We start from the raw sequence: 27,932 nt of genomic DNA on the forward strand, positions 1-27,932 counted from the left end.
TCGCATATAAAAATACTAAATTTGCTCTACTAATTCACTCCTTATTCAAAACATTAAGCTATTTTAAGGTGTTGTTTGCCTTTTTTGTTTTTTTTATCCCCCCCACCATTTGAGGCCCCTCGTACCCCAACCTAATTTTTGAGACAGGGACTTTTATTTCTCTTAATAAGTTTGTCACATAATACTTCTAGTTCCGTTCTCTTCTTTAATTTATCTTATATTGTTTCGTAGTTTTCCTTTCTTTTTACATTTCTTCTACCTTTCCCTTATATTCGATCCTTTCATACACCTCGTTCTTACATTCTCAATTATACATTTTTTTTTACTTTTTGTTCTATTTAACATTTCTTATTATTTTACCTTATTTGATATTTTACTATTCACATTTATTTTTACATTTTAACTTTTATTTCTATTTATTAATTTTGCCGTAATTTATCTGCAAAATTGAATGAATGTTGGTCTTCTCTCTTCGTCATTTATAAGCGAGGCTATAGTATCCCCGCAGCGTGTTGTTTATTGTAGTGTTTAAAATCCAAAGGAACTGCCAGAAGAAATGTTTTAGTTTGTGTATACACGACAGGTTTACGTGCTCGCCGAGGGTATGTGCATATATGACGGCTCGAGCGCTGACACCGTGCCTTACCTGGCGTCCGTGGGACTCCAGTGCTCTAAGTACCACAACCCAGCAGACTACAGTAAGTTTGTTAAATCTGTATGGTAACGGCAGTCATAGCTTCTAGACATAATAAGAACAACTGTTCCAAGTTTCTCATGTAAGAAAAAAGTGTTCAATTGTTAGTAACGTTTCAAAAATATGTTTTTTTATTTCTACACCTTTAAACAAAACTAAGTGCTTAATTAGTTTAATAGGTGTCGGTTTTAAATCCGGTTTTTATTTTATTCTAATTAGTTAATATTAAGCTGTTTGTGGCCTAAACGAGAATTAAAAGTTTAAATCAAATACAACACATCGTTGCTAAGTGTAAATTTATTTCTAGTTTTAGAAATAGCGAACGCAGAATACGGGAACTTCAACGAGCTGTTAGCGGCCAAGTGCTCGAAACGGGAGGAAGAAGAGACCCCACCTCCGCCTGCAAACGACACCGACACCGAGCAGAGATTCTCCTGCGGGAAGATGTCAACCATCATCCATCGGCCCCACGAGATATACAAGTTCAATGTGCTATTTAAACGCTGTTTGGTGCAGCAATATCGGGATTGGGTAAGGCTTTTTGATCCCTTAAGGGGAAATGTACAAGATTTTAATATTTGAAAACTACTTATTTAGAAGTTACTTAATACAATAACTACTAAATACGTCGTGCGAGTTTAAATTGAATACATTAGGAGTCATTGTTATTAAAGTCAACAGTCTAATCACTACATATTAATACTGTTTTTAATCAGTAGGCCTGGTTTTAATTGTACACTTCTTCCTTATTAAAAAAAGAAACCTGTTTAAAAAATGATCGTATAAAGTTAAGATACATACTTATAACCTTCACACGGCAATGAAAACTAAAGGATATAATGATATGTTCGTGCCAACAGACCGTGACACACTTGAAGGTGTTACTGCACATCCTCATAGGAGTGCTGCTCGGGCTGCTGTACGAGCAGGCCGGCAGCGACGGCTCCAAAACCGTCAGCAACCTCGGGTACCTGCTGGTGTCGTCCGCATACCTTTGCTACACTTCTATGATGCCCGCCGTGCTTAAGTGTAAGTGAAAAGACAAGTTTAAAAAAGAAAAAAGTTTTAAATAACGTTTTCGTTTCGTGTTACTATATTCTAGTCAGGAAAGGGACTTTATAAATCAAAATATGTCACAATAACCATAGTATTTATTGCAAAATAAAAACACTTAACCGTAAATATGGCTATGACTTAGCTATAATGCTGTCACGAACGTACTGCCTCGTCTAAAGGGTAGGGGGCTGTTTATAGTCCCTAAAATAAAACAGTCTATTAGTTCAATGTTTGTCTGTCGTTCTGGCAAACAATCAATGCCATGTATTATTTTTAACTTGGATAACAATTAGTACTTATATTATTTTAATAGTATATTTAATACGAGCACTTTCCTATATTCTAAAATAAACAATAAACTAAAATAAAGATTACTCTCGTACATAAATGTTTTTTACCTCATCAAAATAAAACGAATTGCATGTTTTTCATATAGGTCAGTAAGCTAGAGATAAATCGAGGGCCACTGTCTACATACATCGAAGTATGAAAGAAACCGGACTTCTTATTTTCTGCGATCATATATATGTAGATGTAATCTTTACTAACACAATAATTTATCTCTCTGTATAAAAATATCTTATTATGTTTTTTATTGCATCCATAATAACTAGAACTGTATATAATTATTTCATTTCAACGTAGATATATAGTGGGAATAAAATTGCAAATAGCTACAATTTATTTATATTATTATTATTGTGTACGTCATGAGAACAATGGCAGTGGAGATCAAATTAAAAGAAACTGGAATGAAAACGAGATCCACTTCAATGCATCCTCCGACTTAAAATGCCTAGCAACGACAGTTCCAAACTTACCCTCGTTTGAGGCTAGCCCAAAACAAACTCAGTATTTCGTTTATTAAGCGTGGAGCCTTCGCTGAAACGATCTAAGATATCGACAGCATCTTAATTCGTTGAAATAATAGTACGTAACCGTACTGCCTCGAATCCGTGAGAGCCCGACATAAACAAAACACTTATTAATGAGCCTTGACGGAATATTCAAACAGATTTTCAAGCTAATAGGTTCGTACCTAACATAACGGTGATTTGCCCGTAAACTACGGGTTTCCTGAAGTATAGCATATACTTATGGATAACCTTACTCATGTGACAAAAATTGTTACTGCGGGGTGGTACACCTCTAGCCGACCATGTGACACAGTTGACGTATTACTACGTCGATAGTTTTAAAAATGGTTCTGCGAACTAATTATTTGACTTTCACGATATAACATCTGCCAATTAATAATTTAGAGGTTATTCACTTTTTTAACTTTATCTAAATATATGAAAAAATAGGTATTTATAAAATAAAATTACGTCGGTAAATAAGTGTTTTATGAATTTATAAAACCAAAAACAAAAATTATTGTCTTTAATAACAAATAGTGTAATACATCAATCTTATACATGTTTTATTTACTAATAATTTTCTTCATAAAGATGTGTAGCGATAACACATTCGAGCACACTGGCATATTAAGTTAATGTTTCTTAATCCGGTACTGGTTATGTTTATACCAAAAATATTATTAGAAAGAAAAATTCATTATTAAGGTAAAAAAAACTTTGTTTTATTAAACCTGCTCAGTTAAATATGAATAAAAAGTTTTACTAATATCGAGATGAATAACTAGAAGTAGAAGAGTTTTCTATACTAACATAAATTAAATTCTTTCGTGTGAAGTAAACCTAAATTTTGCAATAAATTTCTTAGTATTGTCAGAATTACACGATTATACACCAGTGGGAATAATATTATAAAAGATACCCACGTACGCACTATCGAATGGCATGCCGTTTGTTGTGATGACGCTTGACAACGCAGTGTCTTATTGCGGCGGCGTTCCTTGAAGTGTGTCGTCCGTTACGGCTGCGTTCTTGAAGGCGAGTCGCATGTCAAACAAGACAGTTATTCAAATTCGCTCAAAGCATGCCGTCAGTCGGGGCTCGCAGGCTAACATTTCTAAGATAGATGTGTTGCTACTAATGTTTCATTTTATAAACACGACTTCCCCATAAGTATAACCCAATAAAAACACAGAAAAAAAAAACACTTTTATATTTTAACTATTTTACTGATTTTTTTAACCAAATAGGGTTTCATTCCTTCCGAGCAAAACACAAATAAAAATGTATTGTTTCATTTTACAATAAGTTTATTAAATTTTTATAAGCACTTTATTTGCAGTTCCTTTAGAGATGGCCGTACTGAAGAAAGAAAACTTCAACAATTGGTACAACCTTAAGACTTACTACGCAGCAATACTCGTTACCGGAATTCCGCTACAGGTAACAGCTGAGCGTTCAGCACTGTCATATATGTATTGTAATTATAGTTTTGTTTCTTAAATATCTTCTATGTAATAAAGTGCATAAAACGTTGGGTCAATCGCCGTATGAATGTAAAAAAAATGCTTAATCACGTTAGTTCAGTAATGCATGATTTATTAAATGTTTAAACTGGCGCTTTTAGCGTTATAATGAACAGTGACAGGTAAAAGCGAACATCGATCTTTAGAAGACACAATCTTAGTGGAAATCATATTAATTGCTACATCTCACAAATGGTGAAGTTAAATAAGCGCGAGGACTCCGTCGTCTCTGTACTTGGAGGGTCCTCTCAGAGAGTAGTAGCTTTGTGTTGTGCTGATCTCGCTAATTAAACCTTAAAACTCCTAGCATCAATAGGTAATTTAGAAATTACTTCCATTTCCAGAATATAAATAGTATCCGTAGACTCATATATTAAATGATTTGAATAACGTGAGTAAGTAGTATTTTTGTTTTTCCGCTTGCATAGAAAACGAATTACATAGGCCATGTTAATAAACCAGTTATTGTATCCTTTTTCTTCTAGATTTGCTACACCTTTGTCTACTCCGCACCATCCTACTTCCTGTCAGGCCAACCGCAAGAGATGTGGCGTTACGGCATGTTCCTCTTGGCTCTGGCTAATATCTCGCTACTGGCCGACGCCGTTGGCAATGTCATTGGCACTTGCGTGAACCCCATCGTGAGTATAATTTAGTGCGAAAATAAAAAAAAATACTCCTTTAGATTATCGATTATTAATGTAAAATGTAACGACCTCGTGTACATGCACGCCAGTGAGTATGATTTTTAACAAACAAAAAACAGTTGGCCCCTTTCAACGCTGTCAACTTTAGATTAACTTTATAAAATATTAATACATATATCATATATTATAAAAATGATCCAAACCCATCAACTGTTTTGAAAAATTCTGAGTGTGTTTTACACATTTATCAATAATATTATTAATCATTCAAATAATTATAATTGATTTATTAGTATTATTTGAATTTAAAAAATGTGTTTCTTAAAAAATATTGATTATTAGACAAAAAACGTGATTATTAATAAATATATTTATTAATTACATAGTATTTAAACCGTTGTTTAAATATTTTTTTCTAGAATACAATTATAAACCAGGTTTTTAATAGCAAAAGAATAAATTATAAACATCGTAAATCACTCTTGCCAATACATACGATATAGTTATGTGACTATAAGCGATAATAAGTGAACATTTTAGAATGGATTAAAAGCCTGACTATATGATATACATGATCAACACATAGTATTTTACTGGTTATAAATGGCGTTAAATTCTGTATTTATATAAATAATAATAAATACATGACGACATAGTAAACGTAACAAAATAAAAAAGTGTATCAAAGTTTCAACCTTTGATATCAGAGTTAAAAGCAATCTTTCACGCATAATACATAATGACAGAGAATTTATTTTTCGTTTCTGCGATATTGTACGCTATCACTTCTTTTTATTCCAGTATGCAATAGATACGGGACAAAGTGACCTTTATCTAGTTTTTTCGGTACACTTTGGGTTAAAAGATAATTTAGTAATGATTACCTATAATGCTATCGAAACGCGTGTATAGCGCCTTGGGATGGGGTGAGAAAAGGGCCAAGGAAAATAGCGCATGAGCGCTGCCGTCATGAGCGTTGACGGCGGACTGCCTGTACAAAGGCGCCGATAACGCTCATCCCGTCTAGCCACACCAAAGGCGGGGTACAACTGCTTCGCCAGCACCAAAATAGGCACGCGTGTGGTAATCCAGATGGGCAAATAACTGCATACGTTTTTTATCTGCCGCAGAATGGCACGTTCCTGGGCGCCATCACCACGTGCGCGATGATCGCGTTCGCCGGCTTCCTGGTACTGTTCGCGCATATGACGCCCGTCATGCGCGTCATCTCCTACATCTCCTTTCTCAAGTACGGCTTCGAGGCGCTCGTTCTTTCCGTCTATTCTTACGGGAGGACGCCGCTCAGCTGCCCCGAAGACGTCATCTACTGCCACATGAAGTAATTATTAACATAAACCATTACATTATTTGCTAGCTGCCCTCACAGACTTCGCATTGTCCAAAGTATGTGTATAATGTATTTAATAATACAGCTATTACAAAATTATTTCTAGTTCATATACTGAAAGATTACCAATAATGTTATTGACTAAAGATATTACAAGCTCCAGAACATCGTCTCGTCCCAAATATCGCAATACCTGAAGACGAAGGTCTTTGACCAGTGTGTATTGCCGGTGAAAATTTACGGGACCATGCGGTTGCTTACAGTGAGCTTTATAAGAAGGCTCAGTGTCACCCAGAGAGCAATGGAGAGAGCTATGCATGGAGTATCGCTCTGAGATGGTATTAGAAATTAGGAGATTCATAGAGGAACCATGGTAGCCCACGTAGCTCGAAGAATTGCTTGGCAGTGGGCGGGGCACGTCGTTTGTGTAACCGATGAACGTTGGGCCCGATTCAAGTGGCGTCCACGTTTCGGTAGACGCGACGTTGGTAGGACCCGAAGACGATGCGGATAGCGCAGGACACGGTTATCGTGGCAATATTTAGGAGAAACCTATGCCTTGTAGTGGGCGACTATCGGCTGAAAAGTAGAATCTAACACACGCCTTTTATTTTAAGTTAAATGTTTGACAGGTGGAGGACAGGAGTTAATAAATACTCCGAGGTTTGTATAGGATAAAAGGTGTTAATTCAAATATTGTCCACGCATCCTTTACAATTTTTCCTCTCCATTTGTACTACCCTTCTATTTAACAAAACCTTACTTTTTTCAGGTATCCTAACAAAATTATTGAAGAGTTCAGTATGCATCCGGATAACTTTTGGACAAACATCGCAATTTTGTTGACAGAAATTGTGATCGTCAGGATACTGGCCTACTTCACTTTAAGACGGACTGTCAAACAATCCACATAGTGTATTACATAGTTATGAACAGTGAAATATTTATACTGTTTAGGTATTTGATTTATAAAATAGGTGTCTTTTTATAAATAATAAGGTGGTGGCAGATAAAGAGAAGATTTAAGCCAAAACATTTATATAATGCCCTTTAATAATACATGTTGTTACATAATTCTTTTAAATTTGTCAAAGACAGATTTACCGCAATTAGTTTTGCCGACTGAGTTTATCAATAAATCTTTATGTTAATGTTTTTCCTACTTCACTAAAAAAAACGATTTATTAAAACCTTATTGGAACCCTAATACAGGTTTACAATTACAATCAATTAATAACAATACAAGATCGATTGTCTTTAATTGTTAACTTCCATTATTTTCATGTCACGATATTAATTTTTTTAAATTTATACAATACTTTGTCTGGCACTCGCAAAACAAAACCAAGGTCGTAAATCTGAGTTTTGGTTTAACTTAAAAGAATTTAAAATGTCTGGATTCTCTAATTGTCAAACGTGATCTGTACTATGCATTTATCTACAGTATTTAATATACCACGTTGTACTTACAATTGGTAAGTGCAGTATGGTATATTATGTATATACCAATTTGTACTTCTGATCTGTATGAAGAACCAATGAACAAGTACTTACAGCATAAAATATTTGGATAAGTTTATTGTTATAATAATATTAATGGTTTATGTCTAGACATCTAAAGCTGTGATCTGTGAAATATTAGAATAAGTATAAAAATTATTTACGTAATTGTAAAACTTATCTAAATTGTTAATTCTGTTATAATAAAAGTAATTTATAACAGAAATTAGCAAATGAAAATTATTCGAAAAAAATCTGTGTCTATAAAAATGTATTGATATATACATAAGATTTTGTAACAAAAATATATCGTTTTTAAAATCGCACTGTGTTTTATAAATAAATGTAAAAATGTGTAACATTTCGATATTTATTATTATTTTTGAAAAAAAAAACTTTATGCATGAGAAAAAATTCTCATTAAAAATTAAATCGCAACTATGTATCAAAATACAGGATGAAGTATGTTTATTTTATATAATTTAAAAAAAAATGTTTGTTTTGTTTTATTTATGAGAAAATAAAAACTCGTGACTTAGAGTGTCCGTGAAAGAGAGTACACTTTAGTTTTTGGAAATAAAAGCGACCTCTTGTTCTTCTTCTGTATCAGTCTGTTATTCTTATAATGGTAGAAGATACTGTGGTACACAAATTTAAATACACAGTGCCTCTGAGAAAAACTCTTATCTTCAGAATGTAGTACGACGTGAAAACAGACAAAAACATAAATAAATATGCACTGCGTCGGCTTCCGAAAAAATTGCTTTAACATAAGATTAGGCTAAATTATTTAAAACCCTTGTTACTTATAACTAACTCGTATCTTTATGTTAGTATATGTTCGTAGGCTGACATGTTTAAACTTAACCATTATTAATACATTTGAAATATAAGGAAAACTTTCTAAATATTTTTGAAAGCTACGAAGGTTGTTTAGTGTAATATAATTTATTTCTTAGACATAATTCTTCAATATCTCACTTTACTCGCTTAACGACAAAGCAAGTAGGAAAAGTGCTTTTCATGCACGACACCGTCGTATGACAATAGTTCTACCATTCCCTATCAACTGCCATAAAAATCACCGTAGAGGTTCTTTCCGTTGATTCGAGTTATCATTTATAGACAATTATACAGGGAGTAAAATATTAAGCACAAATATACCCGATTGTATATTATGAAAACTGCATTAGATCAGCGCATGACTTCGATGTCAACTTATACAAGTTCGCAGAAAAGGTCGCTTCTTCCTTTATATAAATCTTAGCAGGGCTATTTAATGGCCTGGAGCTCAATCGAAGGCCAATAGCGCCGAAGCAAGAATAAGGTTATTTAAAAACTAACATGGTACTACAAAAAGTATATTACTCATAATACACTTTTAATTTCCTTATGCTAAGAACTGCAAAACATTAAGTTATTTCTTTTGCTCCATATTATTGTACATGTCCATTATATTTAGGGCCAAGCACATAAAATTGCCAAGTAGAAAAAATGTATTTAAAATTTAAGAAAAGTAAATGTACCAAATAGAAAAAAAATCGGTTCCGTTGTTTGAAATTTTGTAGAAAGGTAACTTTGTCATATTTCGATCAGGAGAAAATACTATAGACAATATTTTTACGCAATTTTACCATTTTTTTTTTCTTAAACTGCTTACTTAAAATTTCGTACGATTTTTAATTTTTTGGCGTTCATAAACAAATAGGAAGATTGCTGTCTATGGTTTATGTGGGAAAGTTTTGTTGTAGATGATAACCTCATCTTGAAAGTAAATATTAAAACTAATTGCGGTTTTAATTCGGAAGGTTATTGCTAGGTAACTAAACAAAATGACCAAAAAGTCAATAAATTTAGATGTCGATCCGACCATAATGGAGAAAAATATGAGAATAATTAAGGTAAGTATTATTTTGAATGATGTTTTACAAGCGAAACAAATTATTGCATTGAATATGTAATTACTAATATTTTTTTAGGAGAATCCTATGGAAGAGGAATTAAATAAATTATTTTCTTCTGTGGATACAGTACCATCCAAACTAGTGAAACCTAAACCAGGTGAATTTATTTGATAATTAAACATTTTTATTTACACCATGTTATTTATGTTGTAACTGTTAAAGGCGTATAATGTCATTAGTGTAAAAGTTGTGTAAAGAAAATACGATTAAATTATATAATTGTGCACTTAAAGAAGGTATTTATGACCAGTTTAGGGCTTTTCAATGGCCATTTAATTTTATACTAAACATTCGAATAGTAGTTGAGATATTGAGATGTTTTCTATATTAATTAATAATCGGCAGGATTCTGTGTCAAAACATTTACAAAACCAGAAAACAAGAAGATATTTGTTAACATTTGTATAACGGAAGCTATACCATGCCCAAGGGATGTAACAAATCAAGAATTAATGAAGATACTAAATTCTGAAGATCCATCTAGTTATAGAGTGCCTATGAGCATAGGAGAAGGTCGTACAGAGTTAGATAAATCGGGATCACCGGCAACTGTATATGATGTAGCAGTCAACCCAAATTTCTTTAAAAAAATTGAAACTGACGACTTGTTCCAAACCTTTTTTCTTACTGTTGTATTTGAAGGATTGCAAGATAAATATCAATTTGAAATAGACTCTCAGAAATACACCGTCCTAAAGAACAGAAAATCTTTTGGTACTCTTCAATCTCACAGAATCCAAATTAGAGATATTAAAAGCTGTGAAGCACAAAATAAAACCTTAATTGAAGAAGTTGCAAATGAGCAACCTCAGAAAATAAATGACATTTCTTTGCAAAACAAAAAAGAACTGCTTTATAGATTGAGACGAGAACCACCAACAGGTGAAATACAATATTTGCTGGCAGAATTTAGAGTCCCTCCTACTGTAAGTACTCTATAGTCTAAAGCAATTAGTTACCATTCCTTTTTACATTCTTCATATGTTAATTAACACATATGCATACAACAGTTTTGAAGCAAACAAGTACATGTATTATACAAAAACTTTCAATTTTTTATCCCCTGGGTTCATATCTATGAATGTTTTTGTATTCCATTATTTTTTTCTGGTATGTGCACCTTATTGCTCTAGCTTTTGAATGGGAACGCAATAATATATATTTTTTTAGCAGTGATTAGTAATGATTAGGTATTATTGTCGAAATATCCACTGTAAACTTCCAATTAGTTCAGTCTTGTGCTTCTTGCTCCCTAATGCCAATGTGTTTTTCGTTCAGAAATCAACATAATTATGTTAGATTTAAAACATTATTTGTTGTTAAATTTACTCCGAATAAATGTATAAAAATTATTTTACCCTACATTCACTTTATCCTATGTATGTATCTTATCTACAATATAAATGAAATATAACAAACATTTATTTACTATAAAAAATTAAAAAAAAAATATATAATTAGTTTTTCCAAAATTTTTAGGTAGAATTAAAAGATTTACATTTGGAAGTTGGAGAAGACAGGCTTGTTTTGGACTCCAAGGGACAGTTTGAATTAGTTGATTTCTTTCTACCCTGTAGTGTTGATCAAGATGTTATAGACGCCATACTGAATAGGAATGATAATGTAAGTGAATTTACTATTGCTATTTTTTTTAATTTGTACATGGGTATGTTGTCAATGACATTAATAAGGCTTATTTTTGCAACATTTCCTTTAATTTTATCAGATTATTATTGTGGGTATTAAAATTTTTCCAAATATGATTTAAATAAATAGAATTTATTATATATTAGAAGATTAAAAGGGTTTGGTTGTAAAAGTGGTTTACATTATAATACTAAAATTATTTACAAGGTTCTTTTTCTTCTTTACAAGATTGGGTTTAAAGGAATTATTAATTATATTCATTTACATATTTAACTGATAAAATAACAAAACAATCTATTTTCGGAGTCTATCTGTATCATGGCATTTTATAATAAGCATTTTATATATATGCTATCCCTGTTACTTGTTTGTTCAAAAATGGTTTTTCATACACTTTACCATTACAAGTCATAACTTGAAACTTCTAGTAAATATGAATTTCTTTCAAGCATTTCATTTGAAAAAATCAGTTCTTTAAAACAGTGAGTACTAATACAAAAGACCGGACACTACAATTTTGTAACCTATATGAATTTAAAAAGATTACAATTATTGATTTATATAAACAGGTATTTGCCATCTTTAATTTATTATACTATGTATACTTATATTTCACTGGTTTAGATTTTAACTATAGTTGATGTCTCAACACCTCCTTTAATAACTATTGCCAAAAAAACTTACTATATATTTTATTCCTTTAACAAATTTACTGAATTGATACATTAAAATTAAAATGCATTATATATTTTCATACTTAAATAATAAGTGTATATATAAGTAGTAATTTTCAATATAAATATTTATTTTCAGATTCTGTCTGTGAAAATGCCTGCGATACATTAGGAAATGCAATAAAGAGCAAACTTAAGAAAGCCTTATGTAATTCAGATGGCAGTCTCTTGAAAATTTGACATGACAAGGACAATTTGTATGCTTTGTCTAATATTAGCTGTGAGATGTGTGAGGGCGCGATTAACATGATGCATTGAGGATATCCTGGAACTAATTGATTTAATTTTGTTTAAATCCCCAGTCTGCTTTGCACATACACTGTAGTAACCTAACGCTAAAGTAAGCGTAAGCGTAAGTAATAAACGCTAACTGAAATCAAGTATAAAGAACACGGCTAGTTTTCAGATTGTGTTGTGACTGTAACAATTTATTTTTAAATACATTTTCCATTCGAGATTTGGTTTTTATTTACACAATGTAGTAAAACACTTGTCTATGTACTGACTGCACCCAAGGTTCCTCAAAGTCGACATTTATTCAAGCAAAGATGTGAGTTTGTCAAAGATTGCGCAACATCTGTTAAGTACAACTTCTGTCATTGAGCAATTAATGTAATTTTTTTTTGCAACATTGGAGAGTAAAGTATAGACTTAACTATTATTTCATATCCTTTCATAAAGCTTTTAATGCAAACAACTTAGGAATGAAACATGGAAGAAATGGGTGTTATTGCAAATTTTCAATAACCTTGTGTTCTGTATTAATAGTAATTTTTTATTTTTATTTAATCACGCCATTAAGCGTGTTCTTTATGCTAAACATTTCAAGAGTAACCTTTTATGATTAACAGAATAAAAAAAAAACTTTTGTTTTTTTTACCATTTTTTAAGTTAATGGTTTTATTGGTATTTGTTATATTTTGAAGAACGAATGCTGATATTTGGTTCACAGTATATATATTCATTTTTATGGATAGCAAGATGTAACCATAGATCAAAGAGATATTTAGATTACCAGAACACCTTTCAACACTGAGTTTATAAGTGTTCTAGTAATAAAACAATAAATAAAATAATAAAAGGATAATACATACGATAAACAATTATGTTTTCAATATAAAAAAGGAAGAAAAATTATATGACCTGTTTTATTTCAAAGTTAATTATTTAATTGCCTTCGTATGAATTGTGTTCTGAAAGAGGACATCCAAAAAGTTTAAAAATAACATTAGGTATTATTAATATACAATTTATTATGACTAACGTTTTCATTTGGAGATTCTTAAACTAAACAATTTTTTGTTAAAATTAAAATGTATTGAAAAAATTGCACATTAGATAATAAGTACATAATTTTACAAATAGCATTGAAAAGCATAACAAAATTGTAGTTTTGAAGAGATTCACTCACATTTCTAATAATTAAATTGTACCAAAAAACTCATCAAAACTCGCCACTGAGAGTGTGTTTTGTAAAATACAGCTACAATAAAAATTGACAATTTAAGATTGGTATGTTTCAATCTATCACGAACTGCTTCAGCTCAGTGGCGTACCTAGGGGGGGGCGGTAGGTGCGGTCCGCACCGGGCGGCACTTACCTTGGGGCGGCATTATTTATATTTACTTATAGTTGTAAAAAGCAACATTTTCATTTCAAATTTATTTTCTTTCTTGAATAATAAATGATTATTATAAGTTTAATATTTGATTTATATAAATTATGATTAAATTTATGATTTCGAATATTATTCCTCGGTGTATATAAATGCATTTTAGTGTAAATTTTGGATTATAATTCAAGAACAAGATAATAATTTTATTTTATTGTATTTCGTTAAAATTCGTTGAATTCGTAAAAGGATCTTTACGACTTTGTTCGGCAATTTTTCCTAACTAAATTTTTTTGATGTCAGTTTATAAATGTCATTTCTTTTGAAAAGTTTATATGATTACTTTGAAGTGATATATCAATATTTTTTTTAAATCAAAAACCACTATTTGATTGACATATAATAGAAAGGGCGGCAAAGTGGAGATCGCCCCGGGCGGCAAAAGTTCTAGGTACGCCACTGCTTCAGCTTATACTAAATCATATCTAAATAATATCACAAAGTAAATGCTTGTTACTTAATAGGAGATTGTATTATAAAGCATATGTAAATTGACTGATTGTTAAAATATAAATAAATCTTACAGTAAGATCCTTTAAAAAAGCTTTACGTATTATAAAAATTAACTTAATGAGTTAATTTTAAATCAAGAAGAGTTTTACCAAAATATATAAAGAATATTTGTTAACAAAGAGTATACTTAAAAACAATTTAAATAAAAAAATGGGATACTTTTAGATCTATGTTCACATTTTTTTAAAATGGTGTTTATACTTGGCTTTGTATGTTAAATAATAAAGTAGAATAGAATTAATAAAAGTAGAAAAAATAAGCGTTTCGGTAAAGGCATTAAACTATCGTTAACATTGGCTAAAAATGGCTCAGCACCAACTCAACATGATTAAAAATGTTTACATTAGATCACATTCATTGAAAGTTATTGTGATGAAGAGTTTTTAAAACTATATTTACAGAAAATTAGGATTATAGTATATAACTAAAGTTCATCATGTTTGAATTGTAATTCAAGGCTAATTTTATCTAATCCAGCTAGCAAGTCCGTGTCATAAGATGCCAAGTGCGCTCTTATATCGTTAATGATGTCAGAGTAGTTTTTGATATTTAAGGTGATGACGCTGCTGTGCCTTTGGTGGATGTTCCTCGCGAGGTACAACCGAAGGGACGGGTAGCTGGTGATGTGTTCATGTTGGCACAGGTTGCGTTCCATGATGCAGTTCACTTTGCCGAAGTTGACAACGTTACCGAGGTACTGGAAGATAATGACATGGTTTTATAGTGAAAGAAAAGAAAATATTAATGATCAGCCTCCTTCATAACAGTGCGGTAAGGTGGTAAGGTATTCTTACAAAAGAAGGTCACGCAACACAAAAAAAAAAAACTTTTCTTACTATCCTAATATTTTCTATATTATATGGTTCACGACCATGGTTTGCCGTATCCTACGAAATAAAGAAACTTTGGGTCATACCGTATATTATATTCTTCATAAGTCTATGTCATTCATAATATGGACATGTTTTTGCAAATCGGGAATTTCTGAACAAAAACAGAAGCTCGAAGTTAGAAGACAGGTGACCGCTACTCGACTTATATATCATTTGATTTCTGGAAAAATGCTCTCTTTAATTCTCAAAATATTCCGGAAAAAAGGAAAGCAAATCGCTTTTATATTATGACGTAGAAATATCAGTTAAAACACCCCGCTTGGTTTGGAGACGTGACCAGAATCGTTAAAATAATTAAATACATATGTAATTTATGAAATCTAAATTATTTAAAAGATCAAGAAAAATTGTAGTTACAATTGAAAAAAAAAAAGGATTCAAAAACTCACAATGGCAGCAATTGCAAAGTCTGGATACTTCTCGTAGCAATGATAGCATCGCGGTGAATGGAAATACACGAGCCATGGTTTCTTATTCCTACAAAAAAGCAAGTAAAAGTTAATTCAAATATGAGATATTAGAATAAAAAAAGACATTTCTCGCTGCTATTATGAAATTAAACAGAATACACCAATACCTCACTTTGCATCGTGGTTACGTTCCAAAAAAACACGACGCAAAGTGAATTAAGATTTTCTAAACCAAACTATGTAAAGATCGAAGATAGATTCCAGGGTTACAAAAATGCTACTTTTTGTAACCAGAAACAACACGGAAAAAATTATATAAATTTATTATTCTCTTATTTAAAAAGCACAACACACTACAATAGAACTTATTATTTGAAACTGAATTCTAAAATTAGCGAAACATAGTGAAAATGAAACTATTAAAATTGCGTTGATTTTTAGTTAGCAAGGGAATCCCCGAGTTTCGATGGCATGCAATTAGAAACAAGTATTGCCACCTTTTAGGAAAGAAAATCAAACATCTTTGAACATTTTGAACCTAAAACAAAGCAACCTCAAAGATCTAACGACGTAGTGAAAATTAGTACTAATTAAGCAGCGACGATAGGTGGATATCAAATAATTAGTGAGACATATAATATTCATAAGCCATATGTGCGATAATTAGGTAAGAAAATTTAAGTAAGTTTCGCAAGAAAATACAGTTAAATAAATATTTGTGTATAAATAGATACATAATGCACAACTGTTTATTGATGACCCACATCAAGGTAAAAAGCAGGTATGGAATATATAATTATATTTAATTAGGTCTCTGTTGTAGCATATTCAATCAGAAGGGAGAGAGAACAGACAGAAGGGAGAACAGAAACAAGAATAGCTTGGACATTATAGATTAGAAAGCGTACAATCCTGGTTGATTTATTATTTTTTGCTAAACATCACTTCAAGCATTAATGCAAAAATAAATTTCTATTTCCAGAATCTCTGTGAATACTAATAATTAAATTGTTAGTGTATTACTAACCGGCTGGGTTTGATTTCCTCGGCGACCACGGTTTTAGAGAACGTGTGCCAGTTGAGCTTCTGTACAGAGTCGTCGATGTGTTCAAACGCCCACTCTAATATGTATGGTGCTTCTGATACATGCTGTAGGTTTAACCTAAAATTTATTATAATATTTTAGTTTATGTTTAGTTTTTAAGAGATTTTCACTTATGTAAAGATTCAGTATGATATCCATAAGACTTAGGAGACTTGCACTTTAGTAGAAATATTAATTTCACCGGAGTCACTTAAGATTTTACGAAATCCCTCCCGCAAAGGAGTCTGATTAAGTTCGCAAAGCGGGCGGAGGACAGCCACTAATATACATAATCACCAATAACATGTTTAAGATTGTAATCAATACCTCAAGTATTCCCTTCTTAAAACAAAATTAAAATAACAGACTGGAGTGTTTAACAGCGGTACGTCAGGTTGGATTTGCGATCAAATAAAGCAAGGTACAATCAGCTGCCTTTCTTAACGTGTTCTGAACAACCGTTACCCGACATTGGTTAAGTTAAACAATATCATCTATCGTACAACTTGTCTTTAGATCAATAAACAAACGTTAGTGACTTAATTTTGTGTATATAGAATTTTAAATACATACGTGTAGTGCTGCCCGGATGCCAAGGGGTACAGCCTAGCAGTTGGCAAGCGCACGTTGGCACAGAATCCATTACGCTTCTGACCACACTGCAGGACGCCAACGCGCACAAACTCTAATGGACGAAGCTAAATAACAAATTAGTCAAATTAATATTAAAGTGATCTTATAAATGTCTTTATTTTCTACATACTCAATTAGATAAAAAGCCTAATTATGATATTTTCAGAATGCTACCACATAAGTTAGGCTTATGTAAAGTTTTTTATTACTTAGTTATAGATATAAAAATATATATAAACGTGACTGCATTGTGAAATTTGCTTATTTAAAAACTTGTTATCTGTACAACTGCGAACTTAATGCAGAGGGCATTTTCTAACAGTTAACCCTTTGAACGATGTAGAGATAATACCAGTAGGGGAAATAAGTAATCGCTTTATCATTTCAACAATAGGACATACAACTTTGGACGCTTGAACCGTCAGAGTGTTTAAATTTTTAAAGACGTTGCGCTATTAGTCGAATATAAGATAATTGACCACAGCGCAGACAATAAACGCTCTCGTAATGTAGGTGCGATCTTTGCCTTACTAAATATACGACCATTTATTGTTTCTTTTAGGTCGCCACAAAACAATTCATTGAATAAACCATAAAATACGAATAAATTTTTTATAATTTTTAAAATATCGTATCGTAACGCTCTACAAAAGCATCAATACAAGTGTCTTTATAAAATGAAAACTTTGCTTACCCTCTTGGCAATAATGCGCCATTCGTGTTCAAGTTCGTCACAGAAACGTCCACATCCGGCAGGTAAGTGTGCAACCAACCAGCTATGTTCCCGGTTTGATACGTCCAAAATTTCTAATATCTGATTTTCGTCTAACGTTATACCTGTAAATTTATACATCACAAAAATGTTTCATCAAATACTTATTTGTTATTTTATTAATTATAATTCTTATAATAATCTTTAGAAATGACTCTCCCTGCTGGTAAGTCCAATTTGGGAAATTATTTATGATAAACAAAGAATCAACAAAGTACTTTTTCATCCTTCATCAGTTATCATAGAGTCATTCTCTTGTTTATATTGTTTTATAGTTATTATCAGAACCTATCACCTCAATAACTTTTAGTTTTCAGACTGTAATTCAAGATACATAAGAGAACTGTTCATGCAATCTATAATATGAAAGCTAGATGTCTTTCAATGAAGTTTCGTAAGAATATATTATGACAGTACATCTACTTTTTTTCAACTGAGTCCAAAAATGGCATAAGTCTCCGACTAAGATCATGATAACTGTTCGCGACTATAACTATGTCACTGGTCCACCTAGTAGAGGGCCACCTACGTTACTGCCGATTCGTGGTCGCGATTCGAGAACGTCAACCCCAACGGCCATCGGTAATCTTGGTTAAATCGGTGATCTTGGTTTTCCTACAGACCTGTTCCTTTCTGACCCGATCTCGCAACAAATTAAGCGAACATCTGGTATACAAATAATAGCATTCCTCTTTCAACCTTTATTTTCGCTAAGGGATAAAACTTTTTTGTGCAATTTTAGTAATACAGTGTAACTTACTTCCGCTATCTTTAAGAAGGTTTATATAATCTATAATATGTCCCGCGTCGATACGTCCATTGTACAAATGTTGCTTGACGCCGTCTTGAACCAAGATGGCGGGCTGGTTGTGCGCCAGTTGGCGGCAGAAATGCTCAGATTTTGACGTGCATGCCATTATTCCGAACTGTAGAAAATCAAAACAAATATTATATATCCTACAAATACTACAAAACCTCTGTAAAAGTCATTTATAAAAGTATGGTTCTATTGTGTAACTTATAATTTATACTAATATACCTATATTAAGTAAAAACGCACGCAGAGACAGAGGGCAACGAAAGGGTTGAACCTGTGAGCACTATTGTAAAACTAACCAATATATGAGGAATGCCCCGTCTGAATAGAACAGGAGGTATACGAGTATATATGGCTTCGGTAACGCAAAAGTTCTTCCCGGACTTGGTGCTGGTTCAAATGTTCACAGGGCACCGGGAATTCTCCAGGTACTTTTACAGGTTTGAGCGGAAGAAGTCTTACGTGCATCTGTGACTAGAACGTGGACCTGTCAGTGATCATAAATTGGTAAGAATGGAATGCCAGTTTAGCAGAGACAATATAAGACAACATCCCCGCATTGGTAAGCAATGAGGAGCATTCCCAGATCTTTCTGGATTTATATAAAAACCTTATAAAGTAATAATAGGTAATAAATAATTAGTACAAATGAAAGTAATAAAAAATTTCAATCCGTGGTATAATTTTAAAATCATGATAAACAATCTATGATATCGCCAATAAGAAATAGAATGGAAACCAAAGAAATAAAGTAACATAATAGAATCATAGTAAGAAAAATATAAACGCAAAATCTAGGAGAGGTGATAAAAGTAAAGCGGTGTATGTAGGGAAAAGAATGAGAAGGAATGAAAGGTAATGTGAAGTACAGAAAGGAGAACAAATGGAAGACCTTAAGAAGGATGTAAAAAGTGAACAAAATATTATTGTAAAAAATATTCCTGCTCACACATGGTATGAGAGTATGAGAGGGACAAAAACAGGCCCACTTTAAAAAAGAAATCCTTCGTAAGGCGGTCATCCACAAGATAGACGCAAGCCGTTTCCCACAAGTCCTATGGGAAATCAGCGGGAGAGGCCTATGTCCAACAATGGACATATTAGGGCTGAATAGAAAATGATGTATATTTATCACGAATCGCATTGACGATATTAAGATGTAGTGTGACGAATGTAAACATATTGTCATGAAGATCAGACTATCTGAAGAAACTAATGATTGTCGGGAAAGAGAGAGGGCAAAAAAAACACGTGGATACAGCCTAATATTCTGTATAGATCTGTACCAAACTTGACACCAGGACATCACAACCTTTGAGATGAAGAAGAACGACGCAAAGGAAAGGGTTATTAATTTTATACTAATAATATATTATACCTAAATTATTACACATATTACATACATTTTATACTAATACACTATACTATTAATTTTATATACATTACTACTGTATATTACATTTATATTAATATTAAGCAAAAACAAGTATCAAAAGCAATTTTTTCTAATTATTTTCAGACTTACATTTATGTCGTCTGAATCTGCAAACTGCAAACTAGCTTCTGTGAATGGTTCAGCTATGTGTTCCCAGGACAATTTGTATGGTACAACCAGTAACACCCACATACCTACATCTGAAAACATGAAGAAAATTATTTATTATTATTTTAATACATTTATGCATTGCGTTATATCAAAATAACTATACTCTTCATGTAATGAGAATATAATACATTTCAAATTTATTACATTTTTTACAATAAATAATGAAATTGCAGTCAGTATATAAATAAGAATATTTTAAAACTAAACTATATAGAAATAATACATAAATACTAATATTAATATTGGTAAAGGTAATAGTTTCATCATCTTTATTTCAGCTGTCCAATGCCCTACCCTATAGATTATCTATAGATATTATATTGAATAATCAATAGTGACAGAGGGTTGTAGTTTGCCACCAGTAAATTAGATCAAGTTCACATATACAAAAGTATTATATGTATAATATAACGTTACATATATTTTTAAGTTGTGTAACAATTAGTACTGGGTATTTGCCAAAATAAAATTATGAAAATCACCTACCACCGTCTAATATCCTGCGTAGCTCGGATGCTGAGAGCGTGTGGAGGTTTCGAACGTTAGCTGACCGTGATATGAAGGTGGCTGGTGACATCGCATCAGGGGCCCGCTGGTAAGCACCGCCGGGTTTTAGCACCGCCCAACATGGCGTCGTTTCTATTTGCAAAGCGTCACATAACTCCCGTTGAGATTTACAGTCGATTATACCTGAATAAATTCGTGGAAAATTGCATTAATATTGTTCATAAATTATATTTACAAAAGCAATGCTTTGCAACAGGGATATCAAACTCGTAGCCCGCATCACCATTTGTAGTATCTAAAATTTTAGTTCATTTTATTTATGAATTAAACGAATCATTCTTCCGCCTGAAACTGTGTTAATAACACTCCTGTTGAATCATATTAGAAGTAGTCTCAGTCAGTAAAATTCTCCCGAAACAGTAAAGATAGACAATGACATTTATTTATGTATATATATATATAAACAATATAAAAATATTTCTATCTATGAAGATTGATTATTTGCGGCCCCCCTAAATTCAAGCATTGCTTATCTCGTCCAATTAATCTTGAGTTTGACACCCCTGCTTAACAGTCTTTAGTGTAAGGAATTCTTTTTTATTTATTAAATATACACAAAAATTTACGTCAATTTTAGTAAAAAACTTAATATAATAAAAAAATAAAGTGAATTTTAAAGATAATGATTATAGGATACATAAACCTTAACATTAAATTACTGAATAAATACAAAAAAACAGAATACAAAAGAAGACATTTATCTGAAATAATATTTGCAACAACATTCAGGTTTATTATTAGAAGATCAAATTTACTTTTTGAGATAAATATGGTTACGCCATATGTAAATATTTACCGAAGTCAATATGAGGAAATTGTAGTTTCATTTGATGTAACAGTAACTTATCGTCATCTTGACTAGGGAAGTATATCACATATGGAGTGGTGTGGCCGTTGCGAAATTGGTTCCTTATATCCTGAAAGAAAATGGTTCAGTTATAATAAATACCTTCACCTAATACTTTTTGTATCTGACGCTACAAATAGACTCTTACTGAGTTGTAAAAATATGTCGTCATGACTGCATTGTAAAACTGCTTGATTTTTAAATATTAGTCGCTGCAGGGTAAAGACCTAACTATTAACTAATTGATGTTTGTTCAAAAGTAATTATTGAGGATGAACTGATATATGTTGCTAGTTTGTTATAAATATATAGTTTGTATAACGACGCACCGACGACGCATTTATTTGATCTCTAAAATTCATAAGATTTTCCTAGTGTGGTATATTGGAAGTTTATTTTAATCATCAGAACAATGCTGTTAATGTTAGAGTCATACATTATTAGTACTAAGGTTATTTTTTTTATTATCATATCATCCTATCAAAGTACGCCTTGCGATGGGCGCCTGTCGGCTTCCCGGCTTCTCCAAAGGTCGCCACGATGATAGGTCTTGCACTGCCCACATCCAGAAATTTCCCGCGACCTTGGTTCTTTTACGGATCTCCTCATTTCTGATTCGATCTCGCAGCGAAATTCCTAGCATAACACTCTCTATTATTTAATGGGATCAGGCGTTATTTTGCGAAAGTCCATCCTAAGTAAGAAAAGGACCAAAATATAGCTACTTCCGCACATGCAATCGTAGTCGTGCAATAAAGTGCACCGCCCGCCAGCCCGCTGATAAATGCGCATGCGGCAAACAATGCAAATTACAAAACTACCACCGCTAAATCACTCCACACGTGTTTCACCCCTCCACAGGGCATCTTCAGGAGTAATGTTACACTGATTAGTGCCAAATACAGTCACTATTACTCTAGGTATCCTTGATGGTAAGTCTCACTATAGGCAACCATGTCTCAAATCTTTAAGTCATCACTAGCAACATACACTGGTTAAAGACCTTTAGGCAAATCAGTATTTCTTCTGACTATTTCCTCAACAAATACATAATTAGCAATGTAAGATTAACAAAAAACTCTATATACATCAACTAAAAGGTGACGACCCATTGATATAGGGTTAAATAATTATGTAAAAATAATCATATTTAATGGTTACCATTACAAAGATTTATCATAAATAAAATTATAACAAATGTTTTTTTTTAGTTCATACCTTCAACTGCTCTGGTCCAATTTCCTCTACTTCATCCAATGCATCCACTATTTGTTTAATAATTATTTTTTCATCGCTGCTTGATATTTCTTTGTGTATCTTTTTATATTTAAAAACTACTAAAGTCTCGGGATCATTTGACAATTTTTCTCGAAGATCTTCATCTACTACTAATACAAGTGTTGCCAGGCCGTTCTGATTGAGAATAAAATAGATAATGATTATGAATTTGATTTAATATCCATAAACAATACAAAAACATCTACAAGCAATTTGTATTCAAAGGATGCATGAAGAAAGGGTTCATGTCTCCAGCATATCTTCTAAATTACATGACTTGATATTACTGGCAATTCTAGCAACATTAACTTTGAATGACCCTCAATTTTTCATTTATAATTTTAAATTTGTGTTTGTCAGATCTTCCAACTGTTTACCTCTGTTTTTGTTGAATGACTTTGATACCCATTTATAGTTGAGTTTTATTTGATTTGCAATAAATAAAACTCAACTGTAAATAGGTAGACCAAATCGACTTCAAAGAATTCATTCAATCATATTCCCAGGATCTTTTACTTCATCATCAACTCTTTTGTTATTAGTCATATATTTATTTAATATATATACTTGAAATAAAAAAACTTCAACAACTCACCAGATGGAAAGCAATTCTACCCAATGCATTTGCTTCAATACTATTAGATCCAAGTACATAAGCGACAGGCTTATTATGACTTCTCAGCTGCCTTATAACAGATATGTGAAAACGGTTCCTAATAAATGACATGACAAATTCTTCTAATGCCTCGAAAGTGTGCTCGCCTCTGTAGTATACATAGTTTCCTTGCTTGCCCTAAAAATAAAGTAACTTATTTTAGTGTGTTTTACTTCTAGGATGTTTCTTTATATATGAAGGTTTTGCCCATTTTGTCTTTTCATACTATCTTCTTCCTCAGGGCAGTAGTAATAGAGATATTATTTTAGCTTGATCAGAACACCAGTTAGATGTTCTACATGGGCTTTTACTCTATAGTTTCCTTAGCAGTTCTTTTAACGACTAGTCTGTCTAAGTATCTTGACTTTCTGCAGGTGTTGTGTACAAAATACCAAGATACTCTGTAACATGGATTTGTAGAATGTAACAATATTTCGTAGAATGGCCCTCCACTATATGTCACCAATACACCAAAGTACACACAGAGGCCACATGGAGTATTTATAGTACCAAGAGAGAAGTACACAAGACATTAGTGACATTTTGGAGAAGTTTAATAAATAGTAATTTACGTTTAGTATACTCTTACATTAACTATCAACCTATGTAAAGCATTATTATTTAATAGTAAAATCCTACCCTGATCTGTATTCAAATTTTTGGTATAGACCAGGGAGAAGCAACACATGGCCCTTTATTCATGTTTATGCGGCCCGCCTAGTAATAATTCAAATTATTTTATTGCCCTTCTCCCTTTAATATTTTATTATAATAAAATGGTAGTACATACTAAATCAAAACAAAAGTCACTCACACGGTGACTTGTTCAAACATTAAATACAAACGCAACACGTCTATACAATTGTTTTGACAATGAATATGTGTAACAGAATTTTCAATTTTTCATTTTTTTATTCTAATGTTAATTATAAATACTTTTGTAGATTATTACCAAGTGTTACTTTATGCGCTGCACATCAAATGATTTTAAACTTTAAATTGACCCATTGTTTAAATAGGTTGCCTACCTCTGGTATAGACTGTTGTTCAAATAAAAATGTTGTTCGGAAAGTATTTATCGACCAAATGTTAGTTAATTATATTTATTATATCTTAATTTTTTCTGGTTTCAATACTTACATTTGGATAAAACAGCAAAGATGGATAGCTACCAATCCTCATTGTATGATAGCAAAATGAGTTGTGATATTTGCAATTTACTGCACCCACTTTCACCTGAAATTAGATGGATTTGACTTTACTAATAACTCATATTGTATTTGCAAACTACTAATAAATTCCGTTAATTATATATGTATTAGGTGTCAGGTGGAAAATTCAAATATTAAAATAAAATTTTTGTGTTTAATAAAAAGATAAGGATGCAAATATACTTACAAGTCCTTTGTAAATCTCAGCCAACTTCTTCCAGTGGTCGGCTAGATTCTGACAAGGAGGACAGAACGGTGAATAGAAATTAATAAAATGGTAGCCCTCTGTCAAATGAGTATCTGCAATAGAAATAAATACATGTAATAAGAATTTCTGGATAAATATGTTTTATAAGAATTTTTTATCCTGAGATTATAACATAAATCACATTGTTTGATTATAAAAGTACATAGTGCTTTTCATGTGGGCAAGTATTCCCACATAAAATCATCATTACCTTATCTTGTTAACTTTTGAAATTATGCAATTATTAGGGGAAAAACAAGATGGAGTAGAAGAGATTTTCACACAGAATTTTACATTTAAAATGTAACAAATAAAGGCTCAATATTACTTTAATAGCCTAATAACACAATATTACAAGCAATAATCTTTCATGTGTTTATGTTAAAGCAAGGAGTCTCCTTTGTAAGTTGTAGAAGGTTTGGGATATTCCAAGTCAAGCATAATATGTAAAAAAGGTCACTGTTCTTTGAGTGTTGGTTTTACAGCTATTTGCTTGGAATCGGGTTCCACAGTAAGTGGAAAAGTTTTTGAACTTTTGGTGAAGCAAAGACAAAGTTCATGTCATAACATTTCATGTTAGTATATTTTAGCTGGCACTACTGTAGGAGCAGCATTATTGTCAGCAGTGCATCGAAAAGGGGAATTCCACAAAAATAAAATTGTACATTTACATTGATATAAATAGCAAAGCTAGAATGAATATATAATGAATCCTTATGCTCCATGAATTCATAACAGCCGAAGCTGTAAAAGCCTCAGGGCTAACAGTACAAATATCTTTAAAAGAGAATGGTACAGTACAAATGAATATACACACTTCTACATCAGACTTTTTGTTGTTACCACCTCAAGACCTATTGGCCCTTAAAAATCCTTCAGTCCCAATTGCAAATAAAGTAAATTTTAATATTGTATATGATATTACAGAAACAGCAACAATTGAAAATAAAGGTAACTAATTATGAGAAAAACATTCTAATAGAGAATGACATAGTATTTAGTCAGCCATAGGTAACCTAAAGACACAGAGTATTACAGTGATACTTACAAAAGCTGGCACTATTCAGAGTGATTACAAATGGATCATTATGGTACAGTCCATTGTAGAACAGGTTATTGTACTCGGATTGTGAATGATAGTCATATTTTCTTGTGTATGCTCCATGAGAACCATAAACATCATATTTGCGTCTCTTCTCTGGATCTTTTAATGTTTCATAAGCTTCAGTCATCTTAATGAATTTCTCCTGTTCTTCCTCATTCTGAAAATTATTTGAAATAAAATAAATCTTTTATAAAACACAAAGAACTACAATTTACAAATACAGCTTGTTCATTAAAATTTATAATCACAAAGAGTACTGTTTTAAACTGGAATGCAAAAGTATTAATGGCGAGAAGTCCAAAAATACCCCAAATATACATAAAAATTTGTTTCATTATTTACATGTATATCTCCTGTAACAGGGAATAAAATGCAACTCAAATGTCAGCGACAACCTTTCCATTCCAAGTACTAATGTCAAAATTTAGTTACTTAGTTAAATAATGTAAATTCTAGCTGGAAGTAAAAGAAAAAATTATGTATGCTTCTAAGTAAGCTTACTGCTTCAAAATGCTACAACACACCCACATACATCCCACACATACCATATCAGAACATAAATTATTGCCAAATAGGTCAATTAGTCAAACGTAAAAGGTTCTAATGTATTTCAAGGTTAAGATGTGAATTATTTTATGTTCGAAAAAAAAAAATTAATTACTAAAACTTACGGAATTTTTATCAGGATGATATTTTACTGCTAACTTTTTGTATGCTTGTTTTATCTCTTGTGTAGTGGCTTGTTTGGATACTCCCAATATTTCGTAATAAGTAACATCCATTAGATTAGCGTTATCAATTAGGACAACACACAATATTACTAATTTAAACCTAAAAAAAAAAACATATAGAAACTAGAATATACTATGACAGTCACCATTGTAAATTTTATTTAAAAGTACAAAAACAATAGACATTAATAGCATTTAAAAATATTTAATAAACATACATGTTGTATAGGATGAATAAAATATTAAAAATTTTAACACTGGAGCCTGACTACACTTTATAACTTATTTATTAAATATGATCGTTTCAATTTTAACGGAAATTAAAGGCATAGTACAGAAATATTTAATTTGAAGCGATATTTATATTTCACTAATTAAAATATTTCAAAATGGGACTTTTCATATAAAACAATAAACAGTTTTTACGTTCGCTCCGGGAACTCATGACTGACAGGCTAATATTTGATTTTAAGCATAGATCTAGTACAGAAAGGCGCAAGGCACGAGAGTTCATACAGCCATTAAAAAAAACTAAGGGAAAAACTGACAATTATTTTGAAACACATGATAAATAAATATTATTCTAAAGATACGTGTTTTTTTACATATTTTTATTTTTATTAACTTTACCATTAAATAGTAATTATGTACCTTACTTAAATAAGTTTGAGTAACGTAAGCTCCAATGTTTACTGTAATAGACTTTGTGAAAAACTATAATACTAATCACATTTTAAAATTCAATTTGTTACCTACATATGTGAACATTATACAAAATAAATTTTATACAAAAGATTAATGTTAGTATCTTATTATTGGGTTGTTATTAAAACTCTTAGTAATAAGTTAACGTTTAGTTAAAAATAATTTAATCAATTACTACAGTGTATTTTGTAAAAAGTAACTGACTAATATTAA

The 27,932-nt window shown here is 31.7% G+C and overlaps 3 protein-coding genes across 3 annotated transcripts in view; 2 read left to right on the top strand and 1 right to left on the bottom strand.

The window, feature by feature from the left end:
• Positions 1–7,770, top strand: part of LOC137932676 (ATP-binding cassette sub-family G member 1-like) — a 44,845-nt gene extending 37,075 nt beyond the window's left edge. Inside the window, exons 6-12 of the mRNA XM_068776306.1 lie at positions 584–698; positions 1,002–1,225; positions 1,555–1,723; positions 3,950–4,050; positions 4,619–4,774; positions 5,911–6,119; positions 6,901–7,770. Coding sequence (XP_068632407.1) covers positions 584–698; positions 1,002–1,225; positions 1,555–1,723; positions 3,950–4,050; positions 4,619–4,774; positions 5,911–6,119; positions 6,901–7,042 — 1,116 coding nt within the window. The 3' untranslated portion in view covers positions 7,043–7,770. The remainder of the gene's footprint in view (positions 1–583; positions 699–1,001; positions 1,226–1,554; positions 1,724–3,949; positions 4,051–4,618; positions 4,775–5,910; positions 6,120–6,900) is intronic.
• A 1,521-nt stretch (positions 7,771–9,291) lies between these two features.
• LOC137932939 (PIH1 domain-containing protein 1-like) lies at positions 9,292–12,268 on the top strand. The gene is made up of 5 exons (XM_068776629.1): positions 9,292–9,529; positions 9,608–9,689; positions 9,938–10,518; positions 11,072–11,215; positions 12,053–12,268. The coding sequence occupies exons 1-5, from the start codon at positions 9,461–9,463 to the stop codon at positions 12,083–12,085; spliced, it is 909 nt and encodes a 302-aa protein (XP_068632730.1). The 5' UTR covers positions 9,292–9,460; the 3' UTR covers positions 12,086–12,268.
• A 1,880-nt stretch (positions 12,269–14,148) lies between these two features.
• Positions 14,149–27,446, bottom strand: LOC137932811 (dnaJ homolog subfamily C member 10-like). Its single transcript, XM_068776486.1, has 16 exons — positions 27,233–27,446; positions 26,955–27,114; positions 26,227–26,440; positions 25,119–25,231; positions 24,861–24,956; positions 23,661–23,858; positions 23,006–23,200; positions 21,737–21,857; positions 20,860–21,063; positions 20,293–20,402; positions 18,711–18,876; positions 17,873–18,015; positions 17,119–17,243; positions 16,489–16,623; positions 15,441–15,528; positions 14,149–14,855 (listed from the first exon to the last, which is right to left on the bottom strand). Coding segments are annotated over exons 1-16 (2,343 nt in total). The 5' UTR covers positions 27,235–27,446; the 3' UTR covers positions 14,149–14,582.
• Between the last annotated feature and the right edge of the window lie 486 nt (positions 27,447–27,932).

Source organism: Battus philenor, unplaced genomic scaffold, assembly GCF_028537555.1.
Source record: "Battus philenor isolate CCGP_79_NKW_IND1 unplaced genomic scaffold, ilBatPhil1.0.hap1 SCAF_12, whole genome shotgun sequence".
NCBI lineage: Eukaryota > Metazoa > Arthropoda > Insecta > Lepidoptera > Papilionidae > Battus > Battus philenor.

Bases quoted from the DNA above. Each gene is read 5' to 3' on its own strand.
- LOC137932939 (XM_068776629.1), top strand. From the start codon at position 9,461: ATGACCAAAAAGTCAATAAATTTAGATGTCGATCCGACCATAATGGAG. The intron at 9,530-9,607 runs GTAAGTATTATT...ATATTTTTTTAG, and splicing joins AAAATATGAGAATAATTAAG to GAGAATCCTATGGAAGAGGA. The intron at 11,216-12,052 runs GTAAGTGAATTT...ATTTATTTTCAG, and splicing joins TACTGAATAGGAATGATAAT to ATTCTGTCTGTGAAAATGCC.
- LOC137932811 (XM_068776486.1), bottom strand. The intron at 18,877-20,292 runs GTAAGTCTGAAA...GATTTTCTACAG, and splicing joins CAGATTCAGACGACATAAAT to TTCGGAATAATGGCATGCAC. The intron at 16,624-17,118 runs GTATGTATTTAA...AATAAATTTTAG, and splicing joins GCATCCGGGCAGCACTACAC to GTTAAACCTACAGCATGTAT.